Genomic DNA, 27,251 nt, shown 5'->3' with positions numbered 1-27,251 from the left:
AAAAGTCATTTTAACACACATAACATGGATAAATGTCACAGGTGTCTTGCTTGTTTTTACTGAGCAGATTTTGTTGTTTTTAAAATCAATTGTTCCTGTTAAAAACAGCTTGATTGGGTCCAGGAGCTTGCAGGTACTAGGGCGATTAGGGCAGAGCATCAAGAGTGAATCCCAGAGCAGGATGTCTACTTTTCCTGAGCCCTGGCGAGAGAGGACTGTAAATGAAAATGTTTTGGTTGTCTGACCATAGAGCAAGGATGGTCTGACCTAGGATTGGAAATGTTTATGATGGGTGTGGGGACACATTGAGAGGGTGTTAACAGGAACAATTACTGTGATTGAATCAAAGATTGGAAAACATTCATATTTAAAGTCAGCGTACTCCCTTTAAAGACAGTGGACACTATTGGTAATTGTCAAAGACCAGTCTTATCACTTGGTGTATCCCATCATATGCTTCAAATAACAAACCTGTGAAAATTTGAGCTCAATTGGTCGTCGAAGTTGGGAGATACGTAATTATGAAAGAAAAAACACCCTTGTCACACGAAGTTGCTTTCCGATGCTTTATTTCGAGACCTCAAATTCTAAAATCTGAGAACTCTAAATCAAATTCGTGGAAAATTACTTCTTTCTCAAAAACTGCATCACTTCAGAGGGAGCTGTTTTTCCCAATGTTTTATACTATCAACCTCTCCCTATTACTCGTTACCAAGTAAGATTTTATGCTAATAATTATTTTGAGTAATTACCAATAGTGTCTTTAATAACCGTTGTCCACTGGCCAAATGCCAGTTAAACACTTGTGAACCAGTCCACTCCACTCCAAGTGGTCTGGCTACCTCTGTACTTTAGTGTTGAAAATCATTTCTATAATAATTCATTAAAACAGCCTTGTGAAAACACTGATGGAAGAGTGAAATGACAAGCTTGTTACTTGTCCTGTTTGCCAGTCACTAAATAAAGCAAAGGACCAACCCTGAAAGTTACTCTAGTGTAAACGTTATGCCTGAACGGTCTGTGGATACTTGGGTTTTTTTTCATGGAAAGTGAGAGAATTTACTCTCTTGCGTGTCGCCACACATGGCTGAGTATACATAGTAGAGTGTTAATTTACAGTTCACATTTGGATGCTGTTTGTTGACTGGCACCAAGCTGTAGGGCTGTGAGGTCACCGGCCTGCCCTAGTGCCAAGGTCTATGTCACGAACTTTAAATAACTTTTAAAATAATAAAGACTTGTCATGTGCACATACCCACCCTGCTGGGTGTTCAAGGCCTTTTTGTTAAACCTACAATGTATTTGTTGTAAATATGGTTCTTATGATAAGTGTACTTTGGGGAAGGTTGGGGAATACACTCTTTACTGTAATTCTCTGTTTGCCAAGATTGCCAAGGTTGCTAAAGGCAGTGGACACTATTGGTAATTACTCAAAATAATTATTAGCATAAAACCTTTCTTGGTGACGAGTAATGGGGAGAGGTTGATGGTATCAAACATTGTGAGAAACGGCTCCCTCTGAAGTGGCATAGTTTTCGAGGAAAGAAGTAATTTTCCACGAATTTGATTTTGAGACCTCAGATTTAGAACTTGATGTCTCAAACTCGACCATATTAACGCACACAACTTCATGTGACAAGGGTGTTTTTTTCCTTTCATTATTATCTCTCAAGTTCGATGACCGATTGAGCTTAAATTTTCACAGCCTGTTGGTTATTTTATGCGTATGTTGAGATACACCAACTGTGAAGGCTAGTCTTTGACAATTACCAATAGTGCTTACTGCCTTTAAATGTTTGTCATGACGATAGCGTGCTGACTCTCTCTGGCGTTTGCACAACATGGCTAAAGCAGTTGGGGAGCCAGCAGCCTTGAGTTATAGAGCATGTAGCGACTGAGTGTTTTACGCTATCATGACGTACATGTACGACTTGTCCAAAAGTCTACTACTGCGATGCATAATTATAACTTTTACATCTGCTACTTTAAAGCTATAAACTGAATCTTTTTTGAACTTGTTGCCTATTGCTTGGTCAAGGTGTTTTTTTTTCATCTTACAATCTAGCCTGTGTTAAGAGGAATTTAACTTTCAGCTCATGTGGGCTTTTTTCATCTTTAATTTGTTTTCTTTCTAACTGGTGTATACAAATAAAAAAAACGTTAGGCTTCTTCGGAGACAGCTGTTGTTTAATTCGAAATCGCTAAAAGTCACGACAAGAATAAAATGCCCACAGTTTCATTTTCCCGGCAGGCTGTTTTCTTTTTGTCCTCATTCAGTCATCTTCAGAAGAAACCATTGCTGACTTGGCAGAATGCCCAGATGGAGTCCAATCATCACATCACACCTTAAGTTACAGTGACAGAACAATCTCACACCGTTAAGGTGTGAACTTGTTTATGATCCAGAAACACACTTGTTAGCTAGTTTATGATGGGGCCCACGGTTCCATTGATGAGTTTTCAATTCAATTCGTGAAGGTGATGAATTGTTTCTTCACAGCCTTGTAAGGTGTATCACAAGTTAAATCTGCTCATTGGTGAGTGTCATGTACACACACTGAACTTGTATGGAAGTAGTGATTGTCAAATTAACTCTACTTCAAACTTCATATTGTGTCATTCTGCTTCATTCAGGGTACACGTCTACAATTTATTATTTTCCTGATGCAAAGAGTTATAAATTTGATGACTTGATGCTCCTACAGTGTGATGAATGTTTGCAAGCAGTGAGGGATGTGGGTAGAATCCTATTCCAAGTAAATGACGCTTGTGCCCCTTTTAAAAGCAATTGTTTTATAACCATAATTGCTTCGTAAAAGTTGAGTCAGGTCTGCGCTATACCAGCCAAGCTACTAGCCACGCTAGGTTAACCCATGCCTAAAGCCTTATAGACTGTGAAGGGGGAAATCCCTGTGTTCAGACCCACAAGTTGGTGGCAAAGCCCATGTTGACAGTTGATTTGAGTTGACTTGTCAGCCCCAAATAGTTTTTAAGGTGTTGCCCTCGCCTTGAAGCGGTCGTCCAGCCTTGTGATTTTAGGTGAAATCTCATGAAAAGAAGTATTTTTTTCAAACAGGGTACAACCACAAGATGTCTGGAGAAACAAAACTGTGGATGTTTCTTTGAAGATGTGCTTTATTTACAGTAGGCAGATGCCTTTGTAACTGTTTGTATTTTTTATTTCAGGATTGTGTTCATTGAGGTGCTGGGTGGCTTGACCATGAGTCAGCCAATATTCCCACATTACAGTGGCTAACTATCGGTCAGTGAAAATGTCGCAATGTGAAAGGCTCGCCCATCCCTCGTCACTTCCTCTCTTGGTATCCACCACCGGTAACCCACCAGGACAGAGTACCAATGAGCCGGACAATGGATTGGTTGCAACCAGTTGCCCCGCCCTGTCGGAAAGGCTTAACTCTGAGCGCTGCGCCGAAGGCAGCGGCGGCGGTGGCGTACGAGAGAAGAGGAATATCCCTACAGCGCTTGATCTCCCATGCGAGCAGACACGCCCTCCACCGTTGGCCGAGCCCAGACCACACCCATCCAAGTCGAGACTGGGACGCATACATCATAACAGTGATGGTTACGGACAAGGCGACGGTCATGATCACATGATGTGGGGCGATGGAAGACACAGGACTTTTTCCAGAACTCAACTGGATGACTTTCGACCACTCAGTCCAGGGTCGTCGGCTGTTGCCATGAAGACGTTACTTTCAAGAGTCGCCAAACTGGATGATTTTGTAACGGAGAAGATCGGAAGTGGTTTCTTCTCTGATGTGTTTAAGGTGAGGAAAAGTCCATATTCTCAAACATGAAATATTAATAGTGGCTTCTTATATAGCGTGAATATACGCCACTCAGTTTATGTAAAGGTGCTTGTAACATACAGTGTACAAGATTTTCTTGCAAGGTTTGTGGGACCATGTTTGAATTATGAGACCAACTCCTGACAGCATCATGTAATGGTTTACAAGGTGCTGTGGCGCAGTATGCTGCCAATCAAAGCAGGAACACCGAGCGAATGCCTTCTCTTTTTGATGAGTGCACTGTTTTTTTTTACATGCGTTACACAACATACAAGACCAACAGACATTTGTACACAGGTTTCAGGCCTGGGACTCGAACCCACACTCTGCCGATCAGAAACAGCCAGTGCTCTTAACCGCTAGGCCATATGACACAGACACGCTACATCCCCGAGCTACACATGTACTTGTCAATTGACAGTTTGTTAATTTGTTCAACTGCTATGTTTTAAAGAGGTCAAGGGATTTAAAATGACAAAGGGATGAAGATCCAATTTTGTAAAAAGGTGGATATAGCAAAGTCATTCAGTTTCCATTTTTAGGGTTTGAACACTCAGTTTTCTTTTGGTACTTAGTGTGTTGTGGTCGAGGGATCTTAAATGTTGATGGCTGTGTGTCATCAGCATGTGGGTTTGAATCCCAGTCATGACTCTTTTGTTCTTGGAAAAGACACTGACTTTATAATCATGATAATTGCGTAAAATTTTAGCCCTGATGTTAGAGCAGCTCCTTTTTTTTTTGTACTCAATGTTAAAGTGAAGTGAACAAATCAGGAAGGTTTTGTTGAACTTGGGTTACGATAGACCGACATTTAGAGAAGCTTGCTTGATATAATTACTCAAGGCCTGATAATTCATGAAGGCAACGAAGGCGATTGCCTCCGTACCCCCTGGTCATTGCCTTGGTGTTGCCCTAAAATGCTCCAGTGGAAAATTACAATTCCTTATCAGGGTGCCCTTTACTACTTAGGAGAAAATGCCTTGGTGCCCTTGGTGTTAAAAAACAAAAGCATATAATAGGCATATTAAGCCAAATAACAAAAAATACCAGTTGATCAGCCGGATTGTTCACAAAAGAGGAGAATGAGGGCCTTACTATTTACTATTTTTTTCAAGATGGCCGCTAAGTATTTCAAATCAAACAGGCCACCAATTCTTTAGTTTGAATCAACAGCAAACTTATTTATTGGTTGCATGAGGACCTGTGTTAACACTAACAATAACAGCGTGCGTCGGATAACACTAAAAAGATTTGCTGGTAGGCATTTCACTAATATTGTTTTATGAAACAAGACGGTTACGAGAGCATCAAGTTAGACTCTGGAAAAGCTCCTAGGCCAGTCCTTTTGGAAAAGATGGATTAAAAAAAAAAAAAATGCGGCCCCAAAAAAGGATGCGGGCGGGGACGATCAACTGGTATTTGTTTTTATTTGGCCTTACTGTACATTTCTCGGTGAATCTGCACATAAGTTGAGAGTATGTTCAACCATCTGTACTAATGTGTACTATGTTTCCCTTAAGAATCTAATGTACATGACACTGCACTGTACACCGAACCTGCATTGTCAAAAGAAAAAATGCCAGGAGCTCCCAGAAAAATCAATTTTCTTCATTCAGACCCATCCACGCGAGTAAAACTCATACTGTATAATCCCATTCCAAACACCGAATTGTCCCTGGGATTCATGCCTTGTGTTTACCTCCCATTAAAGGGAAGGTACATGTTTGGTATTTGTCAAAGACCAGTCTTCTCACTTGGTGTATCCCACCGTAACCATAAAATAACAAGCCTTTGAAAATTTGGGCTCAATTATTCATCGAAGTTGCGAGAAAATGATGAAAGTAAACACCTTTGTTGGACGAATTTGTGTGCTTTCAGATAGGAATAAAAGACTTCTAGCTAGAAGTCTTTTATTATTCTAGTGAGGAATAACCTCTTTCTCAAAAACTATGTTAATTCAGAGGGAGTCGTTTCCCCAATGTTTTATACTATAAACAGCTCTCCAATGTTCGTTACCAAGTCAGTTTTTAAGTTAATATTTGTTTTGAGTAATTACCAAACGTGTACCTTCCCTTTAACGTTCACAGCTTGCCGCCCTGCGGAGGCCAACAAAATCAAGGTCTCCTTCTATTATAACCAGTGTGATAGGATTGTCAATACTTTATATTATTGCAGTATGATTGAAAGGTTTACCTTTCACAGTGTTTACAGATTGTCAAATACATTTCAGGTCTGCATACTGGATATTACATGACCCAGTTTGAAGTTTGTGTTGTAGTGTAAAGTTCATGCCCGATGTAGTGATGTACGCAATATTTATGTATTTATACTATTGCTTACATCACTAGCACTACATCAGGCCTGCTCCCTTTACTTAAAATTTGTATATTAGTTTTGGTTGTTACCCATACTCCGATGTGTGTTAGCACCATGGTTAGCACTGTATACTAAGTACTTTCCCGAGTCCTGTGAAAGAATATCACAGGCATGTTACTCGGGTGGGATTTAAAATTTGTACTTCACGGTCATTGCTTAGGTGCAGCTAAAGTGCTCAATAGAAGTTTACAATTTCCTCATATGGGGTGCCCTTTACCAAGGAGGAAATGCCTTGGTGCCCCTGCCCTTTCAAAAGCGAAGCAAACAAGCCTGCTCACTGTATACTTTTAATGTACACTATACATGTACTTATCTCAGGCCTGATACTTCACGGAGGCAATGGAGGCGATTGCCTCCGTTGCCCCTTGCCATTGCCTTGGTGCCCTTGAAATGCTCCAGTAGAAATTTACAATTTCCTCATAGGGTGCCCTTTGCCAAAGAGAAAATGCCTTGGTGCCCTTGCCTTTTCAAAAACGAAGCATACAGGCCTGTTATCTCTACAACTTGTAATTTTTGTGTCATCTTACAACTGCTTGCCAGCGTTTGGCAGCTTCAAAATTCTAGTCCAATTATCTGGTCGGGTTGGTGTATGTAGTGGTACCATGTATCTTCCTCGTCTTTCACATCTAGGACTCTGGTTTAAATCACACCGTGGCAGGCCTGATACTTCACGGAGGCAACGGAGGCGATTGCCTCCGTTGCCCCTTGTCATTGCCTTGGTGCCCTTGAAATGCTCCAGTAGAAATTTACAATTTCCTCATAGGGTGCCCTTTGCCAAAGAGAAATTGCCTTGGTGCCCTTGCCCTTTCAAAAACGAAGCATACAGCCCTGCCGTGGGCACTACTATATGCCGATTGAGTTTTCAGTACCTGAATGTACCTGACTGCGTGGTCTTTCCCTGGAATAATCGCTGGGGTTTTCCTGCCCCGTGCATCTAAAACTTAAATTCTGTCCTTCTGTCTTCTCTACGTAGGGTTCTTGGCTAGTACAGGGCAGGCCTGTATGCTTCGTTTTTGAAAAGGCAAGGGCACCAAGGCATTTTCTCCTTGGCAAAGGGCACCCTATGAGGAAATGTTAATTTCTACTGGAGCATTTCAAGGGCACAGGGGCAATGGAGGCAATCGCCTCCGTTGCCTCCGTGAAGTATCAGGCCTGACAGGGAATAAGTCAACTTTTCTGAGAGTTCTTGGCCTTACAACCAGAATAAATCCAATGAAATGAAATTGACAAGCCAATAATGAATGAATTAATTAATTACTGTTATTCTGTGGACTTCAGGTGCAGAGTAAAGCAACAGGAGAGATTATGGTGTTGAAGATGAACAACGGGGAATCCTGCATGGCTAGCGTCATCCAAGAAATACAACTTCTTAAGAAACTTCAACATCCAAATATCATCAAGTAAGAAGAGTTACAATATCTTACTTTATTATAATTAATCCAAGAAAAGCAACTTCTTAAGAAACTCTAACATCCAAATATCATCAAGTAAGACGAGTTACAATACCGTACTTTTTAAAAATGAACGAGGGTTCAATCGGAATCACATTAAACGCAGGGTATACTTTTGGTAACTGTTTAAGACCAATATCCTCACTTGGCGTATCCCAACATTGCATAATAAAACAAATCTGTGAGAACTTGGGCTTAATTGGTCAAAGTTGCAAGAAAATAATGACAACCACAAAGCATCTGTGCTGCACAGATTTGTGTGGTTTCAGATGTTTGGGATTTGTCTGGTCGATTTGGTAAATTTTTCAGGCTATCAACTATATTTTTTAGGTAAAAGATTTCTTCTCACTTTCATGGTTCCATTTATTATGTTGTCTGCTCAAACCTATAGGGTCATTAGTGCAATTTGTATAAGTGTAAAAAAGTTGCTTTGGTGTATTTTGGAGCTCCTGGTAAATGAGGTTCATTGATCGAGAGTGATCTTCAAAGTATTTGTTTGGCAAAAATAATTTTCAATTTCTGAGTGAAGTATTCATTTGTTGATTTTGAATTGTTTTTCTTCAAATTTACATTTTTGTTTTTTTCATTTAATGTCCTTTTGATTATTATGGATATGAAATGGCTATTAATGACCTTATATCTGTGAGCAGATGCAGTAATGACTGCTTGGTCACAAAACTTCATTTGACCTTAATTGGAGACCCTCATTAAGTATAACGATCCTTGTCCCTTGTTTTTATTGCTAATTATCAAGCTTCTTAGAAAGCCTCCCTCAGACTTCCTCAGTTCCCTGGGGAGCATTAATGTACTTGCGATTATGCAGCTTAGTGCACTCATAGAGCTAGGTCCTACCATGGTCCTACATGCCCAGCTCTGTGGTGCACTGAAGAGCTTTGCCTATAATAAAAACAATATGTGGTTTTTGTATTGCGCCTCCTAGTAGCTGATCGTTGCACTTTATCCCTGTTTTTAGGCAAACTCCTCTTAAACTTATTCAACTCCGTAAGGAGTATACAACCCCAAGCTGCTTAGATTGGCACTGAGGGGTTTATCCAGCACAGTGCTATCGCAGCACTCTCAATTATGGATGTCAAAGACCAGTATTCTCACTTGGTGAATCCCAACATATGCATAAAATAAGAAACCTGTGAAAATTTTGACTCAATTGGTCATCGAAGTTGCAAGAGAATAATGAAAGAAAAGCCACCCTTGTTGCACAACTTTATGTGCTCAGATATGCATAAGAAAAGGCATTGGGCCTTAAGTATTCTGTTATTTGAGTGAGAAATTACCTCTTTCTCAAAAACTATGTTACTTAAGGGGAGTCGTTTCTCACAATGTTGTATTCTATCAACTGCTCTCCATTGCCCGTTACCAAGTATGTTTTTTATTCAAACAATTATGAAGTAATTACCAATAATATAGTATCCAGTGCCTTTAAGAGACCTTCTTTTTAAGGTGTTTAGACGTTATACAAATTCAGTTGTTATTATTATCATTAGGTTGATTTTGACTCCCAAGATTTTTTTGCAAAGTTTTAATTTTACTTTCTTGCAGGCTTCTTGGGGTATGTGCTCACGAGTCTAACATACATGCTCTAATTGAGGTAAGTCGTTAACTGTTCTCCAATGCATGAAATTGATAAATAACCCGAATAACAAACATAATGGGATTAAACCATCTGAAAAAACATGTCTGACAGAAATGTTTCTCAGGGTCAAATTTAGGGGTTAAAAGCTGAAATATGTGTACTTAACCACAATAGTTCAAAGTCAAATGATTCTTAAACGGATAGTCCTGCATGTACTCTCAAAAGCTGCTCTATTTTTACTAACCACAGTAAGTTTTCACTGCCAATAAATGTAAAAGTGATTACCAATCGCATACCTTCCCTTTAAAGGAACACGTTGCCTTGGATCGGTAGAGTTGGTCTTTGAAAAGCGTTCTGTAATCGTTCTCTAACCATATGCATAAGAAAGATCTTGTAAAAGTAGAATACAATGATCTACACAAATATGCCTTGAAAGTGCGTGGTTTTCTTGTTACCTCGTCCACTAACACGGTCGGCCATTTATTTTGACTCCCATAAATGGCCGACGGTGACAGTTGGTGACGTAAATGGAAAACCGTGTAATTTTGAGTGATACTTGTGTGGATCATTGTATTCTACTTTTAAAACATCTTTCTAACCATGCATTTAGAAAACGGAGACAAACGCTTTTTAAAGACCAACTCGACCGATCCAAGGCAACGTGTTCCTTTAAATTGTATTTTGGATCATCCTTAAAATGCTGGTATTTATACATGTAACACAAATCAGGTTTCGTTTAAAATAGATTTTAAATACAAAGAAAACGAAACCAATACGAGCTGCACTCATCTCAAGTGACACCCAAAAACTGCGAACAAAAATCCACACAGAGATACGATTGTAGTAAAAAAAATACTGAACTTTAACACGGGATAAAATGTGTCCTGTTGATATCAATTAAATAAAACGTGGTTATCGTTGTATGTACAGCAAGGTCAACTGAATAGTGGAAAACAATCAGAATCTCTGTGTTGGGGGAGTATCATAATACATGTAGAGTGCCATTCAATATACTTCTATGCAATAAGGGTGTAAATTTATAGTTGTCGGTGTCCTTGCCTTTACAAATAACCTTTTGTATTTTTTTTAAATTACGAATCTGTTTTCAATAGAATGCCCATTATGCTCGATCGTCACAACAGGAAGTATGTTACTTATTTGTCATTTTGTACTTTTCAAGTGTATTTTGTAAACATACATTGCACTTGCATGGTGAGGTATCAACGTATAGGCCCTATACATTGTATATTTGGTTTGCGGTAACACCATGTGTGTATCTACTTGCCTGGTAGAGTTTGTTCTTAGAGAACTGTCTTGCTTTATTCTACTGCCGCGGAGTAGATAATCGGGGGTACGGGAGACTTCTCAGTTCTGAAAAGAACTGTCCTGCTTTTTAACTATTACCGTGGCGGATGGTATAGAAATTAGCCACTTTAGCCTATAGGATCGTAATTAACTGTACTGCCGCAGATTCAGTTCTGAATGGGAGACTTTCTGGGACGATAGAGGGCAGCAGACTTACCGGGTAAATCCATTGTTCTCAGAATTATGCGCATGTTCAGAACTACGTAAACAATGGAAATTTACCCGCGGTATGTCTGCTGCCACCTAGCGTTGGAAAGTCTCCTATTGGTCTCAACGTTTCGACTAGCTTGCTCTAGTCATCGTCTGGAGACTTTACATTGTACTTGCATTCAGATACGTTACATAAATCCACATGTACAACTACAAGTGGTACATGTACGCATTCAGGTCTGATTGTTAAAAAAAAGCAACTAGACTCTTATTTTCTCATTCAGCCTTACTTTGATGGACTACAGGCCACAGCATATAAAACTACACCAGATAGCTATATATACACAGTTTGCATTGTTTTACTTCAGGCTTCTTTTGATCTAGTGGAAATGTTTTCACTCGCTCCATTCAATTTTTTAGATGTTGGCATTTTACAGTATTTTTGATCGCCTGAGGGCGTGTGTGGACTAAGTTAATGTAATGCGAAAAAAGTGAAACAAACCTAATTAAAATTATTATTTATTAGGCCATTGATGCCAATCTGTAACAGGCAGTCAAAAAAAGATAAAAATGTGATTATGATGCGAGGACATTTGCCATTGAAAGTGCCCTAATGCAGTAAAAAAAAAAAAGTGAAATTACAATATTCTGAATCGCGATATAGGCCTCTACATTTCATTACCATGTTATGGAAGTCGCATGATCAGGTGCCCTAAACACACACTGACAATAGAAGTTTAGGGCTACTGACAAGGAGACCAGACTATTTGTTGTCATACAAGCCTCATTTCAGTTACATTGAGTTTGAATAAAAGAAACACAAGATGGCTCCACTGTATATATTTTGCCTCTCGGTCTCACTTTGGTTTACATACATGCATTTGCATGTTAAGTAACAAACAAGATGGCCGCAGGCTTCTGGTCACAGTTTGTGTTGTTTATATTCCATGCTTCATTAAATCCATTAATCATATATTCATCCCTGTAGTGTTGGAACACTTAATGAATAAATAATATCATATCTGGCAATCATCAGTTGACCATACTCAACCATAAGCTGTGAATCTTAAAGGCACTGGACACTACTGGTAATTACTCAAAATAATTGTTGTCATAAAAATGTACTGGTAAATAGTAATGGAGAGCTGTTGGTAGTATAAAACATTTTGAGAAACGGCTCCCTCTGAAGTGAAGTAGTTTTTGAGAAAGAAGTAATTTCTCACTAAAATATTTGAGTTGATTTTTGAGACCTCAACTGAGGTCTCAAAACCAAGCTTCTGAACCCACACAACTTGTGCGAGGTATGGTGTTTTTTCTTCCATTATTATCTCACAAATTCAACGACCATTTGAGCTCAAATTTTCACAGGTTTATTATAAAGTGCATGTTGAGATACACCAAGTGAGAAGACTGGTCTTTGACAATTACCAAAGGTGTTCAGTGCCTTTAATGAGCACACACAGAACGTTCTCCCCTGGGGCTATAGTTTCACAGGATAAACCTAACTTGTTCTTAGTTTTTTCATCTGATGTAATCTCTCACAATTGACATCTGTTCCCCATCTGGCATATTTGTAAATTGCAATTTTATATGTTTCTATTACAAGTCATTTGCACAGCAAGAGAATGCAATTACTGTGCACTGTACTTTGTTATTATCAGTATTAATTTATAGCAATATGTGATCGTAATGGAAGTGCTTTTAAGCAACCTAGTGGAAACTGAGATGTGATTTTATATTTGATCTCCATCTCTTCCAGGGAGTGCTCATTCATCATTCGATCATAGAAAAGTCATAGCTCCTTAAAAACAATGTGCACTATTGGTAATTGTCAAAGACTAGTCTTCTCACTTGGTGTATCTCAACTTATGCATAAATTAACAAACCTGTGGAAGTTTGAGCTCAATTGGTCATCGAAGTTGCGAGATAAATAATCAAAGAAAAAACACCCTTGTCACACAAAGTTGTGTGCTTTCAGATGCTTGATTTCGGAACCTCAAAATCTAATTCAAATATTCAAATATTTTAGTGGAAAATTACTTTCTCAAAAGCTACGTTACTTCAGAGGGAGCTGTTTCTCACAATGTTTTATACTATCAACAACTCTCCATTGCTCGTTACCAAGTGTCCAGTGCTTTTAAGGGAATGTTCATGCAACGTTGATGGAAAAATCATAGCTCCTCAAATACTCTGTTTGGCTAATAACAAAAAAGTGATAGGAATTTTGTCTGTGAATAAAATTCCGATCTGAGGTTATAAAGTTTACCCCGCCTCAAGTGCTCTGAGTTTCCTCAAATCAAAGATGAGCTCGCTTGTGTCGATATTATTTTTAATAGTTGCCTGGAAAAATAACTCATTATGGACTCATGGTCAATTAAGTTAGTTCTTAAGCGGACCACCAAGGAGCCACTTGCCTTTTAGTTGTGTCAACATCCGATAAAAACCCGACCTGCGCCAGATATTATGTACGAGATGGTTGATGTTATTTCACCCACGCGAAACCATCTTAAAGAGACGAAATACATTTACTGAAATTTTTTTTTTAATTATAAACTTGGACTCTGTGGACACATTGGAATAATACGAAATAAGGGTACAATCTTAGATAAATATTTTTTAGATGTAATCTTTTATTATTTTATGGGTACCCTGGCCTTTCAATACAGTTTTTGTTTATGTAGCATTGGTGTGAATATTTTGGTTACTATTAAGGGCAAAGATAAAACTGTATGTATGTGTTTTATTTAGGTTTTTGTTTCGCATGGTGAAGCATTGGTTTGTCACACTTTAGGGTGTTGTTATATATCTTCAATATAACCTTTTCTTCCTATATTTTTGGGGGTATTCAGGCTGTCAATTCAGTCTTTGTTTATTGTGGGGTTTTTTAATTTTGATTTATTGCTGAAAAGTTTATTGTATAAATGTGTTTTGTTTAGGTTTTCGTTTCGCATGGTCAAGCAGGGTTAAGTCACACATTAGGGTGTTGATAAATATTTTCAAAATGATCTTTTCTTCCTATATTTTATGGATATTCAGGCTGTCAATTTGGTCTTAGATTATTTTTTGTAAATTTTTTAAAAACTATTGCTAAAAAGTTAAAAACTATCTGTGTGTTGTTCAGGTTTTCTATTTCACATGATTAAACACGGCATAGGGATGTTGTTAAATATTTTTGAATAAATCCTTTTCCTTAAATTTTTTTTTAGGTACCCTGGCCTGTCAATTTAGTGTCTGTTTGTGTTGCTTCGAAGTTAAAAAACTCATTGATGTGTTTTAGTTAGAGTTTGTTCGGCATGATCAAGCATGGCTGTATCACTTATTTAAGGTGTTACCAACTTAGCGCCACTATACACTCACAGCTTTCACAGTGTACACGTAGGTCGGTGACTCCATCGGCTGCACTTTGAAGGGACAAATTGCTAATAAGGTCCTTCTGGACCATGCTGACCTTTCTTTAAATTATTTAAACAAGTTATGAAAGAAACTCAGGGGCCCAAATTTTAAAATGGGCTGAGAGGACGATAACAATATAAGATGGTGACTCGGGAAAGTACCGAGTATACAGTGCTAACACACATCAGTGTATATGTTTAAAACCAAAATGAATATTCTTTATCCCAGATGCAAATTTCCATCTATTATAAATATTATTATTGTTATGACTACTGTCAATGCAACTCGGCGATTCTTTATCAATATCCCAATCCCTATGGATGCTATGTGTACTATGGTAAATCAATCCCACAGCTTCAAAATGTCACCTCGTCTCTTCTTCGGAGAAGATTGGAATCCCGGTCATGTGATATGAATCATTCCTTGGCTATCGCATGTCTGATGTGGACTGAGGAGTTGTTCCATCTTTATCTGACGTGTGGTGGTTCGAGTTGAATGTGACTTGTCAATGGCAGGTTCAGTATTCAGTGTATACTAGCGTGAGGCCTGGGATACAGATAAAAAATAATACAAAGTGTCTACATACATGTCGCTACTGCTTGCCTGAAAAAAAAAGGCTGGTGGAAAGTTTGTGTTGTTGGTTTAAAGGCAGTGGACACTATTGGTAATTACTCAAAATAATTATCATCATAAAACCTTTCTTGGTTACGAGTAACGGGGAGAGGTTGAGAGTATAAAACATTGTGAGAAACAGCTCACTCTGAAGTGACGTAGTTTTCGAGAAAGAAGTAATTTTCCACGAATTTGATTTTGAGACCTCAAGTTTAGAATTTGAGGTCTCGAAATCAAGCATCAGAAAGCAAACAACTTCGTGTGACAAGGGTGTTTTTTTCTTTCATTAATATCTCGCAACTTCGACGACCGATTAAGCTCAAATTTTCACAGGTTTGTTATTTTATGCATTGTTGAGATACACCAACTGTGAAGAATAGTCTTTGACATATACCAATAGTGTCCACTGGCTTTTAAACACATGGCTTGCAGTCCTTTCCCTTATAGGAAAGCATCAGGTCTTACATCCACGTATAATGTGTACATGACTTTCTGTAAATTACTAAATAGATGCTGAGATACATTCCAAAACAAAATTGTTGCTTAAACTAAAATTTACATCGATGTTTAAATTGGATCAATACATTTTTAGAGTTGGCGAGAGGGAAAAAAGGTTCATTGTTAATTCAGGTTTGTCACTGTCAAATTCCCAAAACTTTTAAGTGGGGACATTTCGCCGTTCAAAGCTTTAGGTTTATGTGTGTTATCAAACTGTACTTTTATGGAGTACAGTTATGCATGTATATTAAATTAATTTCCCTAAAAGCGTGTTGGCCCAGGGACTTGTCAATCGGAAACTGAGAGTAGATCCAAAGTTGATTAATGTCCGTTTCCGTCTCCCCCCCCCCCTACAAACAGGAAATGAAGACTTGTAAACCATCCCCCTTGGAATTTCAGAACGCTAACAAAAGACACTTCTGGCAATTTATGTACAAACAAGTACTGTAGTGCAATGCCTTTGGTTGTTGCAGTGGCATAACAATTAGCTATGTATAATTCGAAAGGGGATCAAGTTTGTGCAAAGTTTGTCAAGTTTTGCTCTCATGGAGTCAATAAATTTTGCAGCATTTAAATTGACAATGTAGTTTCTTTAGGGTGTTTGTTCTTTTTGTAGGACAAAAAACACAATGTCCTCAGATTTACACTAAACTTACACAGTTTGAAAATAATGATAGTAGAAAGCTTCCCTTCAAATATTACGTGCTGAGGTGCTGTAGTTTTTGGGAAATGAGTAAAACAATGTCATGAAAATAATTTTCGTCTAAGCATTTACAAACGTATTTTCATGACATTGTTTTACTCATTTCTCAAAAACTACAGCACCTCAGTAAGTAATATTTGAAGGGAAGCTTTCCACTATCATTATCTTCAAACCCTGTAAGTTTAATGTACATGTAAATCTATGGACATTTTGAAAAAGTACCCAAATCCTTTAAGTGAAAACACAAATAATGTCATATACCCAAAGTTTTGAGTTTTTTTTGTAATGAGGGGATGAGGGAGGCCTCATAAAATCTTTGGAAGATAGTTATATTGGTGCAATCATCAAAAGCATCATGTGTGAAACTAATTACGTAGAAGGACATGGTCGCAAAATCGTTTGTTTCTTCCTGATGCAGTGAGATCATTTGGCATTGTGCCATTTGAGATATTATTTTTAGCTTTTTCTTTTATTGAAAACCAGCAAAAGCTATATACACATATGCATTTCTAGGTCAAAGAAGACCAACATTCGTAGCGAACTTTCCGTGTGTCACTGAACCCTACAGTGCAGCAGCCGATTTCACGAAACTTTACGCATCTGCGTAAGTCCACTTGCACAACATTTATGGCGCTGCACAACATTAATGGCGCTGCGCCATAAACGTTGTGCAAGTGGACTTACGCAGTTGCGTAAATTTTTGTGAAATCGGCTGCAGAGATAATGATAATAATAATGACAACTTTTTAAGCGCAAGAATCCATCAAAGTGCTCATGGCGCTTAATAACAAACAATAACAATAAGACGAAATCCAGAACATGTGGTAGAGAAATACAATACAATTTATGCAATATCTTTCATGCAAAAGTTAGGGTACAGGGTAGCCTTATATAGGACTCTTTCTCTGTACACAGAAACAGAGTCCTAACTATTAAGGCCCATTTCTGGGGCAGAAACTCAAATCTTACCTGCAACAAGTCACTAATTTCAACAGATTCACATTCTATGGTGGTGTACATTTTTCTGCAGTGGGTTTTGGTTGTCATATATTCTTAAAAAATCTGTCATTTTCGTGAAATAATGCAGCTCCCAACGTTAAAAAATTACCATTTTGATCGTTTTCTCACAATGTTGTCTGCTGCTGTGCGTACGCGTATACATTCGCGTGCAAGACGCATGATGCAAGACGCATGAATTCTTGGTCACCATATTTTGACTGCACAGCATTAACACGCAAACGCAACGCAAGATTTGCGCGTCTTGCGTACACACGGCAGACTGTGAGAGTACGAACAAAAATGGGAATTCGTTAATGTTGGGAGCTGCATTATTTCATGAAAATGACGGATTGTGAAGAATATGTGACGATCAAAACCCACCGCACAAAAATATATGCTGCCATGGAATGTGAATCTGTTGAAATTAGTGGTTTCTCGCAGGTAAGATTTGAGTTATGAAGCTTTGAAAATTTTCCGCCCCAGAAATGGACCCTGATATCCAGGACGTCACTGTAGTAAAATACGAAAGTGTAAAGCCGCCAGAGCTAGGGTACAGGGCAGATCTGTGCAAATTGTGTGCCGATCAGGAAATTGCTTGCCAGTACTCGCACATTTTGGCTGATTTGTTTAATAATATAGAAAAATAGTTATATGCTCCAGAATGTACATTAGGGCATTTCAAACCCAGATAAACACCAAGGAGAACTAATTCTAAAGGCCTTGCTTTATTTCAGCATTCTTCGGCCAAACTTCAAAAATTTTGCTCCAGAATTCCAAACAGTTTTGAAAAAATCTGGGAAGAACCCTGCAGGGCAGAAAGTTTCTCAAAAAGTTTATGCAATAAGAATTATTTGAGTAATTTCCCATTGACATGTTTACAGGGTAAACACATTCTGATTGATACAACTTTATAAACACAGGGTTATATGACTAGTCATTGACTACCGGTACGTGTGCTGAATATGGTACGCAATAGCATGGCCCCTGATAAGTGCACCCGGGGTCTTTTTTCCTGTTTTTATCCTCCGTTTGGACGTGATTGTGACAACACCCAAGGTCGTGTCTGCTCAAATCAGACAACCACTTTGGTTCCGTAGTTTTTAAAAGTAAATTTCACAACATTGGAGATCCTAATAGAAAATGTTGAACCACTTTTAAAAGATTCAGTTTCCGTTGACCGTATTTTTTTTAACCACATCGAGGCGCTTTCAAAGGTGACTTTCCTTGCAACACATACACCCGAGTGACTGTTGCAGAGCTCAGGAAAGTACCGAGTACACAGTGCTTAGCTTTAAAAAGCAGCTTGATGAATTTGAGCTAGGAAGCAGCTTTATGAAATTGAGCTTAGGGTGTCACAAGAAGTATTTAAGAGGATTCCTGAAAATAGGGAGTGATGCGGCTCCCTGATGTTGTCTGGTTGGAATATTTCCCACAAGTTGACACAGTGAGTGGGAAATATCTTCTTAACATGCCTTCAGGCGCTAGGCCTACTTTATTGAATCATTGCTGTTATTATGTTTTAGCACCAACTATTATGGGTGTCAATATTCTTTTTGGTTTTTACCCGTACTCAGTTACCCGAGTTCTGTAAAAAACAAAATCACAGTCAGGTGGGATTCAAACCCACGACCTTTGCACTTCTAGAGCAGTGTCATACCAACTAGACCACCGAGATTGCCCGGTGGCTAGAGGCAGTTCGAATCCTATGTTTTAGCAGCGGGTCCTGCAAACGATTGAATTTAAAGGCAGTGGACACTATTGGTAATTGTCAAAGACTAGCCTTCACAGTTGGTGTATCTCAACACATGCATAAAATAACAAACCTGTGAAAATTTGAGCTCAATCGGTTATCAAAGTTGCGAGATAGTAATGAAAGAAGAAAACACCCTTGTCACACGAAGTTGTGTGCGTTTAGATGGTTGATTTCGAGACCTCAAGTTCTAAACTTGAGGTCTCGAACTCAAACTCGTGGAAAATTACTTCTTTCTCGAAAACTATGGCACTTCAGAGGGAGCCATTTCTCACAATGTTTTATACCATCAACCTCTCCCCATTACTCGTCACCAAGAACGGTTTTACGCTAATAATTATTTTGAGTAATTATCAATAGTGTCCACTGCCTTTAATAGATGTTAAATTTGCATCAGGGATGAAGAATATATTTTGTTTTTTACCCATATATTGGTTATACAATGTTTGAGAGTTTAAAATGAAAACATGGATGTACTAAAAGGTAATGTTTTTCCTACAGTGTAAGTTTGTTTTATTTCATTAGTCATCCATGTTGTCTTGTATTCTTTTCATACATGCAGTACATGAATGGCGGTGACCTGAGCAAGACCTTACTGGACATGCATATCTACCTGTCATGGCCAACTCGTATAAGAATAGCTAAAGACATTGCATCCGGAATGAGCTATCTACACATGCACTGTATAATCCATCGAGATCTAACATCTATGGTAAGGATTATATCAAATCCCCAAATCCTTCACGTCCTACCCCCTTCCCCTTATGATTTGACATGACACTGGTACAGATTCTGTACTGTGGACAACCTAAACCCTTTTCGAACTGTATCTCATATCCCCTAAACTACAGCCCCACGACTTGTTTTACCTTTGGGTAAACCCGTAGCACTTTCACACTGTGTCCCTGTTCCACCTGGTTCAAATGTTTAAAGCCCTGACGTTTCGGCCCCAGAGCAGAGGCGTTCTTGACGGCTAATAGAGCTTTCGAGAAAGACTCAGACCATTAACTATTTTTTTGCATTTGTACCTTGTAAGGTCACCTTAGTTTGCAACAGCTATTCATATTTTCTCAATATGTACATGCAGTGAATTATTTCCCTGGTATTGCTTCACAAAAAAAATGTCATCACTACTCACTTTTTATTTATTTACTTAATTTTTTTATGATGTAAGCTTGGATGAATTTGTTCCCCCCGAGCTCCAAAATGCCAGTGATAGCTCACTTCCTCTTCAAAGATTTGTCATAAACAAACTCTGCCAAAATGTTCAACATGACATATCTTTATGTATGTTGTGCCTTTTTTGTGCCAAAAGTCACAATCCACTTAACAACATGTATAAGGATTAGTAAATTGTGTGCTGTGTTGGAAAGTGGAGCTGTGCCACCACCACACCATGGCCCAATTTTATAGAGCTGCTAAGCACAAAAATTTGCTAAGCATGAAATTTCTTCCCTGATAAAAACAGGATTACCAGCCAAGTTTTCATTTGTCACATAGTGCTTGTTACTGGTATTCAGCTTTTGTTTGCTTATCGTGAAAATCACACGGAAATTTGGTTGGTAAACCTGTTACTATTAAGGAAGAAATTTCATGCTAAGCAAATTTAGCAGCTCTATTAAATTGAGCCCAGAACCGGTTGAGATCGGTTCTAGTCTGAAATGACCACATTGGGAACACTTTCCCACACATGCGGAAATATAGACTGCCCAGCCAATGCAGCGAGGAAATGACTTCATTTCTCGTGCCCAAAGTACAACTGCATCCTGGAATCAGAAATTTGTATTCATTTGAAGACCTCATCAGTAACTTGATCAGTTCCACAATACATAATAGTAATTTGTAAAGCAGGTTGTTTATCAATTAGCAAGAACAGTTTGAGTTTTTAATTAGCATGACGGCACTGTCATGTGATTGAATGTGTGTGGGTATACATTGCTTTGGTTTTAAAGCATGTTGATTGAAACAAAATATGGCAGAATCCAAATGTTCGAAATCAATTTCATATTTTGTTGATGGTCGGGTTGGTTTTAGTGGTATCTTTCCTTGCCTTCTACCTCGAAGACCCCGGTTTGAATTGTATGCTTGGAACGATGTGGATTAGGCTCTCAGTCTACCTGACTTGGTTTTTTCCCTGGAATACACTCAGGTTTTCCTTTACCGGTAGATCTGAAACTTCCTTCATTTTCTTCTTGGCTAGTACATGTACATTGATTAAAAAGTTTGCATCTTAGAGTCATTTGCTTCACAACCTGAATAAATTAAAAGAAATTCAATAAATAAATGATAATTTCTTGATTATTTTTTTGGTCTAACTGTGTACAATACAAATCTTGAAGCTACGTTTATATATTATGTACATTAGTCCCATGTGAATGTCTGAGGTCTTGCAATGTATGATTAAAGCCATTGGACCCTTTCGATACAGGAAAAAAAAAAAGTTCACAGATTTACAAATAACTTACAGGGTTTACAGAAGCTAGTGGTGAAATACTTCTCTTGTAATATTATTCCATGAAATGCTTTACTTTTTGAGAAAACAGTAAAACAATATCAATTCTCGTTAACGAGAATTACGGATTTATTTTAAACACATGTCATGACACGGCGAAACGCGCGGATACAAGGGTGGGTTTTCCCGTTATTTTCTCCCGACTCCGATGACCGATTAAGCCCAAATTTTCACAGGTTTGTTATTTGATATAGAAGTTGTGATACACGAAGTGTGGGCCTTGGACAATACTGTTTACTGAAAGGGTCCAATGGCTTTAAGGATAGGTGATTGATATGTTTATGAATACAGAAGGGGATTTTATTTATTTATGCTATTATGGGTACGTTCGTTTAGCTTTCCTAGGTCGACCCCGGTCTGCCCCGTTTCGTTCAAATAGCTTTGACGGGGCTCACCCGGGTCAGCCCCCAGTGCCCTGCTTGTGGAGTGGGTCACTTGGGGGTGACCAGAGGTGCATGCCGTCACCATGAGAGGGCGAGTGTGATCGTTCGATTAGCTCTTGTCAGGGGCTCACCCGAGTGAGCTCTGCGGGGTCGACCCAGGGAAGCTAAACGAACGCACCCCAAAAAATCATACCACTATTGGTAGGAACACTACACAGTTCCTTTAAAGGCAATACCTGTGGTTGTTGGAATCGTTTGATTGTTTTAACCTTACAAAGAAAAATTTCATTTAAAAAGATTGTCACGTTTTTGAAATTTCGTCAAAAATCCGACGCCAGAAGAATAATCCCTAAAAGGAATACACAATCTGAGAAGCGTTTCTGACGGTAATGCTTTCGGCCAAGATTTCAAAAAACAGTACAAGATACAATATTACCGAACTAAAGAAATATAACAGTATAAGAAACAACTAGTGTAAACTTAAGACACCTAGAACAATTGTAAACCAATGATTGAATGAGACAGAGCACTGGCAATCAAGCAAGACAATTATAAAAACAGACAAGACAAGCCCATTCTAAGATGGCCAGGATTAATAAAAGTGAACCTTACCACTGTGACTCGAAAGCCTATCAATTTTTGGGTGATAGGAGCTGGTATATTTTTACATAACCACATTACTTTGAAGTGAAATGTTTCTCAAAATGCTTTTAGTACTATTAAAAAGCTGCTGTAGGCTTCTAACCAATAGTTTTTCGTGCCATTAACTTTAAAGACACTGGACACTATTGGTAATTGTCAAAGACCAGTCTTCTCACTTGGTGTTTCTCAACATATATGCGTAAAATAACAAACCTGTGAAAACTTGAGCTCAATCATTCGTCGAAGTTGCGAGATATTAGTGAAAGAAAAAAACATCCTTGTTGCACCATGGTCACACGAAGTTGTATGCTTTCAGATGCTTGATTTCGAGTCCTCAAATTCTAAACTTGAGGTCTCGAAATCAAATTCATGGAAAGTTACTTCTTTCCGGAAAACTACGTCACTTCAGAGGGAACTGTTTCTCACAATGTTTTATACTATCAACCTCTCCCTATTACTCGTTACCAATAAAGATTTTTTGATAACAATTATTTGGAGTAATTACCAATAGTGTCCACTGCCTTTAAGAGTGGTTACCGAACATATATCGTCCCTTGAAATTATGCTATTATAAATCATACCACTGCTTGGGTGAATACGTTCTACTGAATTACAAGTCATAAAGATGAAAAATAAACATCCAGGAATTTAGTTCTTTCGAAGTGAATAAACTATGTTCTAGATCTGTCCTGATGGCGTGCGTGCTAGTAGAATCGCTAATCTGAAAACCAGATAGTACATGGTGTACTGCTTTTCCAATAGGAAGTTATACCTTGCTAACAGTCAAGGATTTCCCCCTTCCAAGTTTTGCATATTTGCTAAATAATGAACCATTTTTGTAGAGCGCATCACAATCACAGAGAAGTCCCTTATGTGCTTTGAGATGAAAACAAAAGAGAAGTCAAAGTTCTAAAAATAGAGATGTGAAGTAAATACAAAAGCAAAATTTAGTTGTTACAGAAAGAAGTACTGAAGGCTATTGCAAAAAATAAATGTGTTTTTAACTTTGTCTTAAATAAATTCACTGTTTGAGCTTGTTTTATGGTGTCCGGAAGACTATTCCATAATTCTGCTGCTGCTGCTGCAGAAGCTCTGGCCCCATAAAATTTAGTAAAAGTCGAGGGACAAACTAAGAGAGACCTGGATTTAGAGCGGAGATTACAAACTGGTTGATATTTTTGGATGAGTTGCTGAAGATAAGTAGGGCCTAAACCTTGCAAACATAAGAAAGTTAATGAAAGTATATTATACTATAAAAGGGATTTTTATTTGATTTTAACACTGACTGAGAAGTAGGCATGAACTTTGTATGATTGAAGTACACTGTACAAACTTCAAGTGTCTGCAGTGTAATTCCAATGCAACTCGTTCATGTCAATATATCAACTTATGGCTGAGTGGTCAAGTGCATTTGACTCAAGCTCGGGTGTTTCTGATCAGCAGAGTGTGGGCTTGACTCTCAGACAAGACACTTAAAGGCAGCGGACACTATTTGTAATTGTCAAAGATTAGCCTTCACAGTTTGTGTATCCCAACATAGCCTTCACAGTTTGTGTATCTCAACATATGCATAAAATAACAAACCTGTGAAAATTTGAGCTCAATCGATCGTCGAAGTTTCGAGATAATAATGAAAGAAAAATAACCCTTGTCACACGAAGTTGTGTGCATTTAGATGGTTGATTTTGAGACCTCAAGTTCTAAATCTGAGGTCTCCAAATCAAATTCATGGAAAATTACTTCTTTCTTGAAAACTACATTACTTCAGAGGGAGCCATTTCTCACAATACTTTATACTATGAGCCTCTCCCCATTACTTGTTACCAAGTAAGGTTATACATGTGTATGCTAATAATTATTTTGAGTAATTACCAATAGTGTCCACTGCACTTAACTGTACTTGCTGCATCCTTTGGATATGGCATCTGTAGAATGTGTACTCCATGTTATGTAAAAAAAGAACCCAGTTACACATGTGGGTTTGAGTCCCACCCGAGCCTGTAATATTTTTTATATTGTTATGTGCTTACACACATCGGTGTATGGGTAAAAACCCAAAATTAATATTATTTATCCCCGATGAAATTTAACATCTATTATATTAGTTACATTTATCTTGAGGAGAAGGTGTTCTGTCAGTTGCTGCTGAGTGCGGTAGCACTTTGTTAATCGGTATCGTAATTCAAAATTTCATAAACCTGTTTCATATTTTGGTTATCTAGACGACCAGAATTGCACCTCATTCAAGGCTAACACATGCATACGTAATAAGTAGTCAAGCTTTGCCAATTTTTAATGATGTTTTTTTCCTCAAAAGTTTAGGGATTTTATCAGCCCCCTCTTCCACTGTAGACATGTTATAAACCCATTAAAACAAAAAAAAATCTTCATTCTGTATTAACATTTTTCACGTTTGTAAAAGCAAATTGTATACTCAGTACTTCCCCGAGTTCTGTGAAAACAAATCACAGAACTCAAGAAAGTCTGGAGTTAACAGTGCTTGCACACATCTGTGTAGGGGTAAAAACCAATGATGCGGATGCAAATTTAACATCTATTAAACTACATTGTGCTGGTACTAAAGATGGGAAGATGTTCTGGAATTAGTAATGGATGCGTGGGTAAAGAATGGCTTTTGACAGTTGACATCTGTTGTCACAGCTTGACAGTGTCATCTGTGGAACATCTCAAGAACCCGCAAGCAACATTTTTTTTCTTTTGGATATTGAATTTCCCCCATGAGTACATGTGATTGCTGCTTGTAGTATTTGTACTATGCTATGGCTGATACACTGTAAGGATAGAATGTGTCATTTGCATACTACAAGCTTATATAGTGCACATGAACTTCAAACAAAACGTTTAAAGGCAGCGGACACTATTGGTAATTGTCAAAGACTAGCCTTCACAGTTTGTGTATCTCAACATATGCATTAAATAACGAGCCAGTGAAAATTTGAGCTCAATCGGTCATCGAACTTTCAAGAAAATAATGAAAGAAAAAAAAACACCCTGGTCACACGGAGTTGTGTGCGTTAAGATGGTTGATTTCGAGACCTCAAGTTCTAAATCTGAGGCCTCGAAATCAAATTCATGGAAAATTACTTCTTTATCGAAAACTATGGCACTTCAGATGGAGCTGTTTCTCACAATGTTTTATACCATCAACCTCCCCCCCCCCCATTACTCGTCACCAAGAAAGGTTTTATGCTAATAATTATTTTGAGTAATTACAAATAGTGTTCACTGCCTTTAACACCCACGCTGACAATATTGTTAGTAGATACAAATTTATTGTATGGAAAAGTTTGCGGTAACACCATGTAATGAATATCTCACAATGAGTTTGGGTGGTTCTGAAAAGAACCGTTGGTTTCAACGTAAGCTCTGATCGAAGACGGTCAGAGCATACTGATCGAATTGTTGTGTTGTAACCAACGGTTCTTTTCAGAGCATACTGATCGAATTGTTGTGTTGTAACCAACGGTTTTTTTCAGAGCATACTGATCGAAACGACGAGTTGAAATTAACGGTGCGTTTCAGAACAATCCCAACTCATTTTAGAGATAGTCAATACATGCAAACTTTTCCATATCGTATTCCCCAATGCAAAGTTTTAAATCCTACACAGTTTATTGTGTACATACTTTTAAAAGTTTTTGACCAGGTGTTTCAAGGTAACAGTTTGAAAGATCACTTCACTTTGGAGGACCATCTAAACACTGCTCAGATTGTGCATTACTATAATGAGGGATTAGTCTTCCTGCGTGGTCACATATTTGCATAGGATTTAAAGCGTTATCTAAATAAAGTATCACATTATGAAATTAAATGTTCACATGTTAGTTTTTTTGTATGTACATCTGCATTTATATGGGACTAAAACAATCGTACAATTTCAAAAACCAAAGGTATACTTTGGCATTAATAAAAACGTTGATGTAAATCAGTGCGTCTATGCCAGGATTAACATGGAGGTTGTACACGTACCATACAGGTAGTCTACCTCCATTGGTAACCCTAACCCTAACCTATGTTGTCCTCCTTTCTTGACATTGATGCTTTGTAAAAAAAAAAGATGATACAAAAAGTATTTTTATGTAGGCTGCTTTAGCATTTTCCAACAGGGTTTGAACCTGGTTGACAATCCACAAGACCACAGGAAGGACTCAAAATTAAAACTGGACCACAGGATTGAGGCCAAGGATTTTAGCCTCCGGCCAGTAAACTAATGACTGGACAGGTCAAGGGATGTTGTGTTTTTAATTGACCAAAAGTACCTTACTGTTTAGTAAAGAAAGTCAATTTATATTAAACGTTGACTCTGAGTCTGATTATCATCTTTCAACTATGTTTAGTTTAAAAGCACATTCAATTTCGTTCCCAGGGGTGATCGATCTTACCGCACCATTTTTTCCCAGCATGCCTTGCTCATTTATAACCCCTGGAATCGGCAAATTTAAATGTGCTATATGCTAGCACATTTAAATGCGCCATGAATCAGCGTACATATTCAATCTTTTCTATGCGCACACGTATGTCTTTCGTCTTAAAGAATGTTTTTGTTTTTGTTTTAAATAACGTGTTTGTGTCATAAAAAACGCGGACGTGATCAACATGCAAATATCAACTACGCGCGCACGCACTTCACATCTAATGCATAACCATTTCCTGAGCCAATCAGCATTGTTTCCCTGTACATCCCTCCCAGGGGTTTGTGACGAGAGGTATCGATACGGCGCGCTGCCCATGGTAGTGAGGCTGAAGCACCTTTAGGACGAAGCAATGGTCATGTGTCTTGCTTAAGGACACAAGTGTCACGGCTGGGGATTTGAACCCACACTCTGCTGATCAGAAACACCAGAATTTGAATTCGGTGCTCTTAACAGCTCGGACACGACACTCCCAGAAAGACCTTTCTCATTAATTTTTTGTCTTGTAAAATAAATTCTGGTCCATTAAAAATGTTGAACTAAAAGGTCAAATTGTTTTCTTCTCAATTCCCCCCCCCCCCTAA

The 27,251-nt window shown here is 38.2% G+C and overlaps 1 protein-coding gene across 1 annotated transcript in view; it reads left to right on the top strand.

Annotated features, from left to right (window-relative positions):
• LOC117297529 (dual specificity testis-specific protein kinase 2-like) overlaps nt 1-27,251 on the top strand; it is a 43,835-nt gene that overhangs the window by 7,569 nt on the left and 9,015 nt on the right. Inside the window, exons 2-5 of the mRNA XM_033780616.1 lie at nt 3,187-3,788; nt 7,464-7,585; nt 9,194-9,242; nt 19,260-19,409. Of these exons, the coding sequence (XP_033636507.1) occupies nt 3,273-3,788; nt 7,464-7,585; nt 9,194-9,242; nt 19,260-19,409 (837 nt within the window). The 5' untranslated portion in view covers nt 3,187-3,272. The remainder of the gene's footprint in view (nt 1-3,186; nt 3,789-7,463; nt 7,586-9,193; nt 9,243-19,259; nt 19,410-27,251) is intronic.

This window comes from Asterias rubens, chromosome 12, assembly GCF_902459465.1.
Source record: "Asterias rubens chromosome 12, eAstRub1.3, whole genome shotgun sequence".
In the NCBI taxonomy this organism is placed as follows: domain Eukaryota; kingdom Metazoa; phylum Echinodermata; class Asteroidea; order Forcipulatida; family Asteriidae; genus Asterias; species Asterias rubens.
This window is presented reverse-complemented; position numbering and strand designations above follow the sequence as displayed.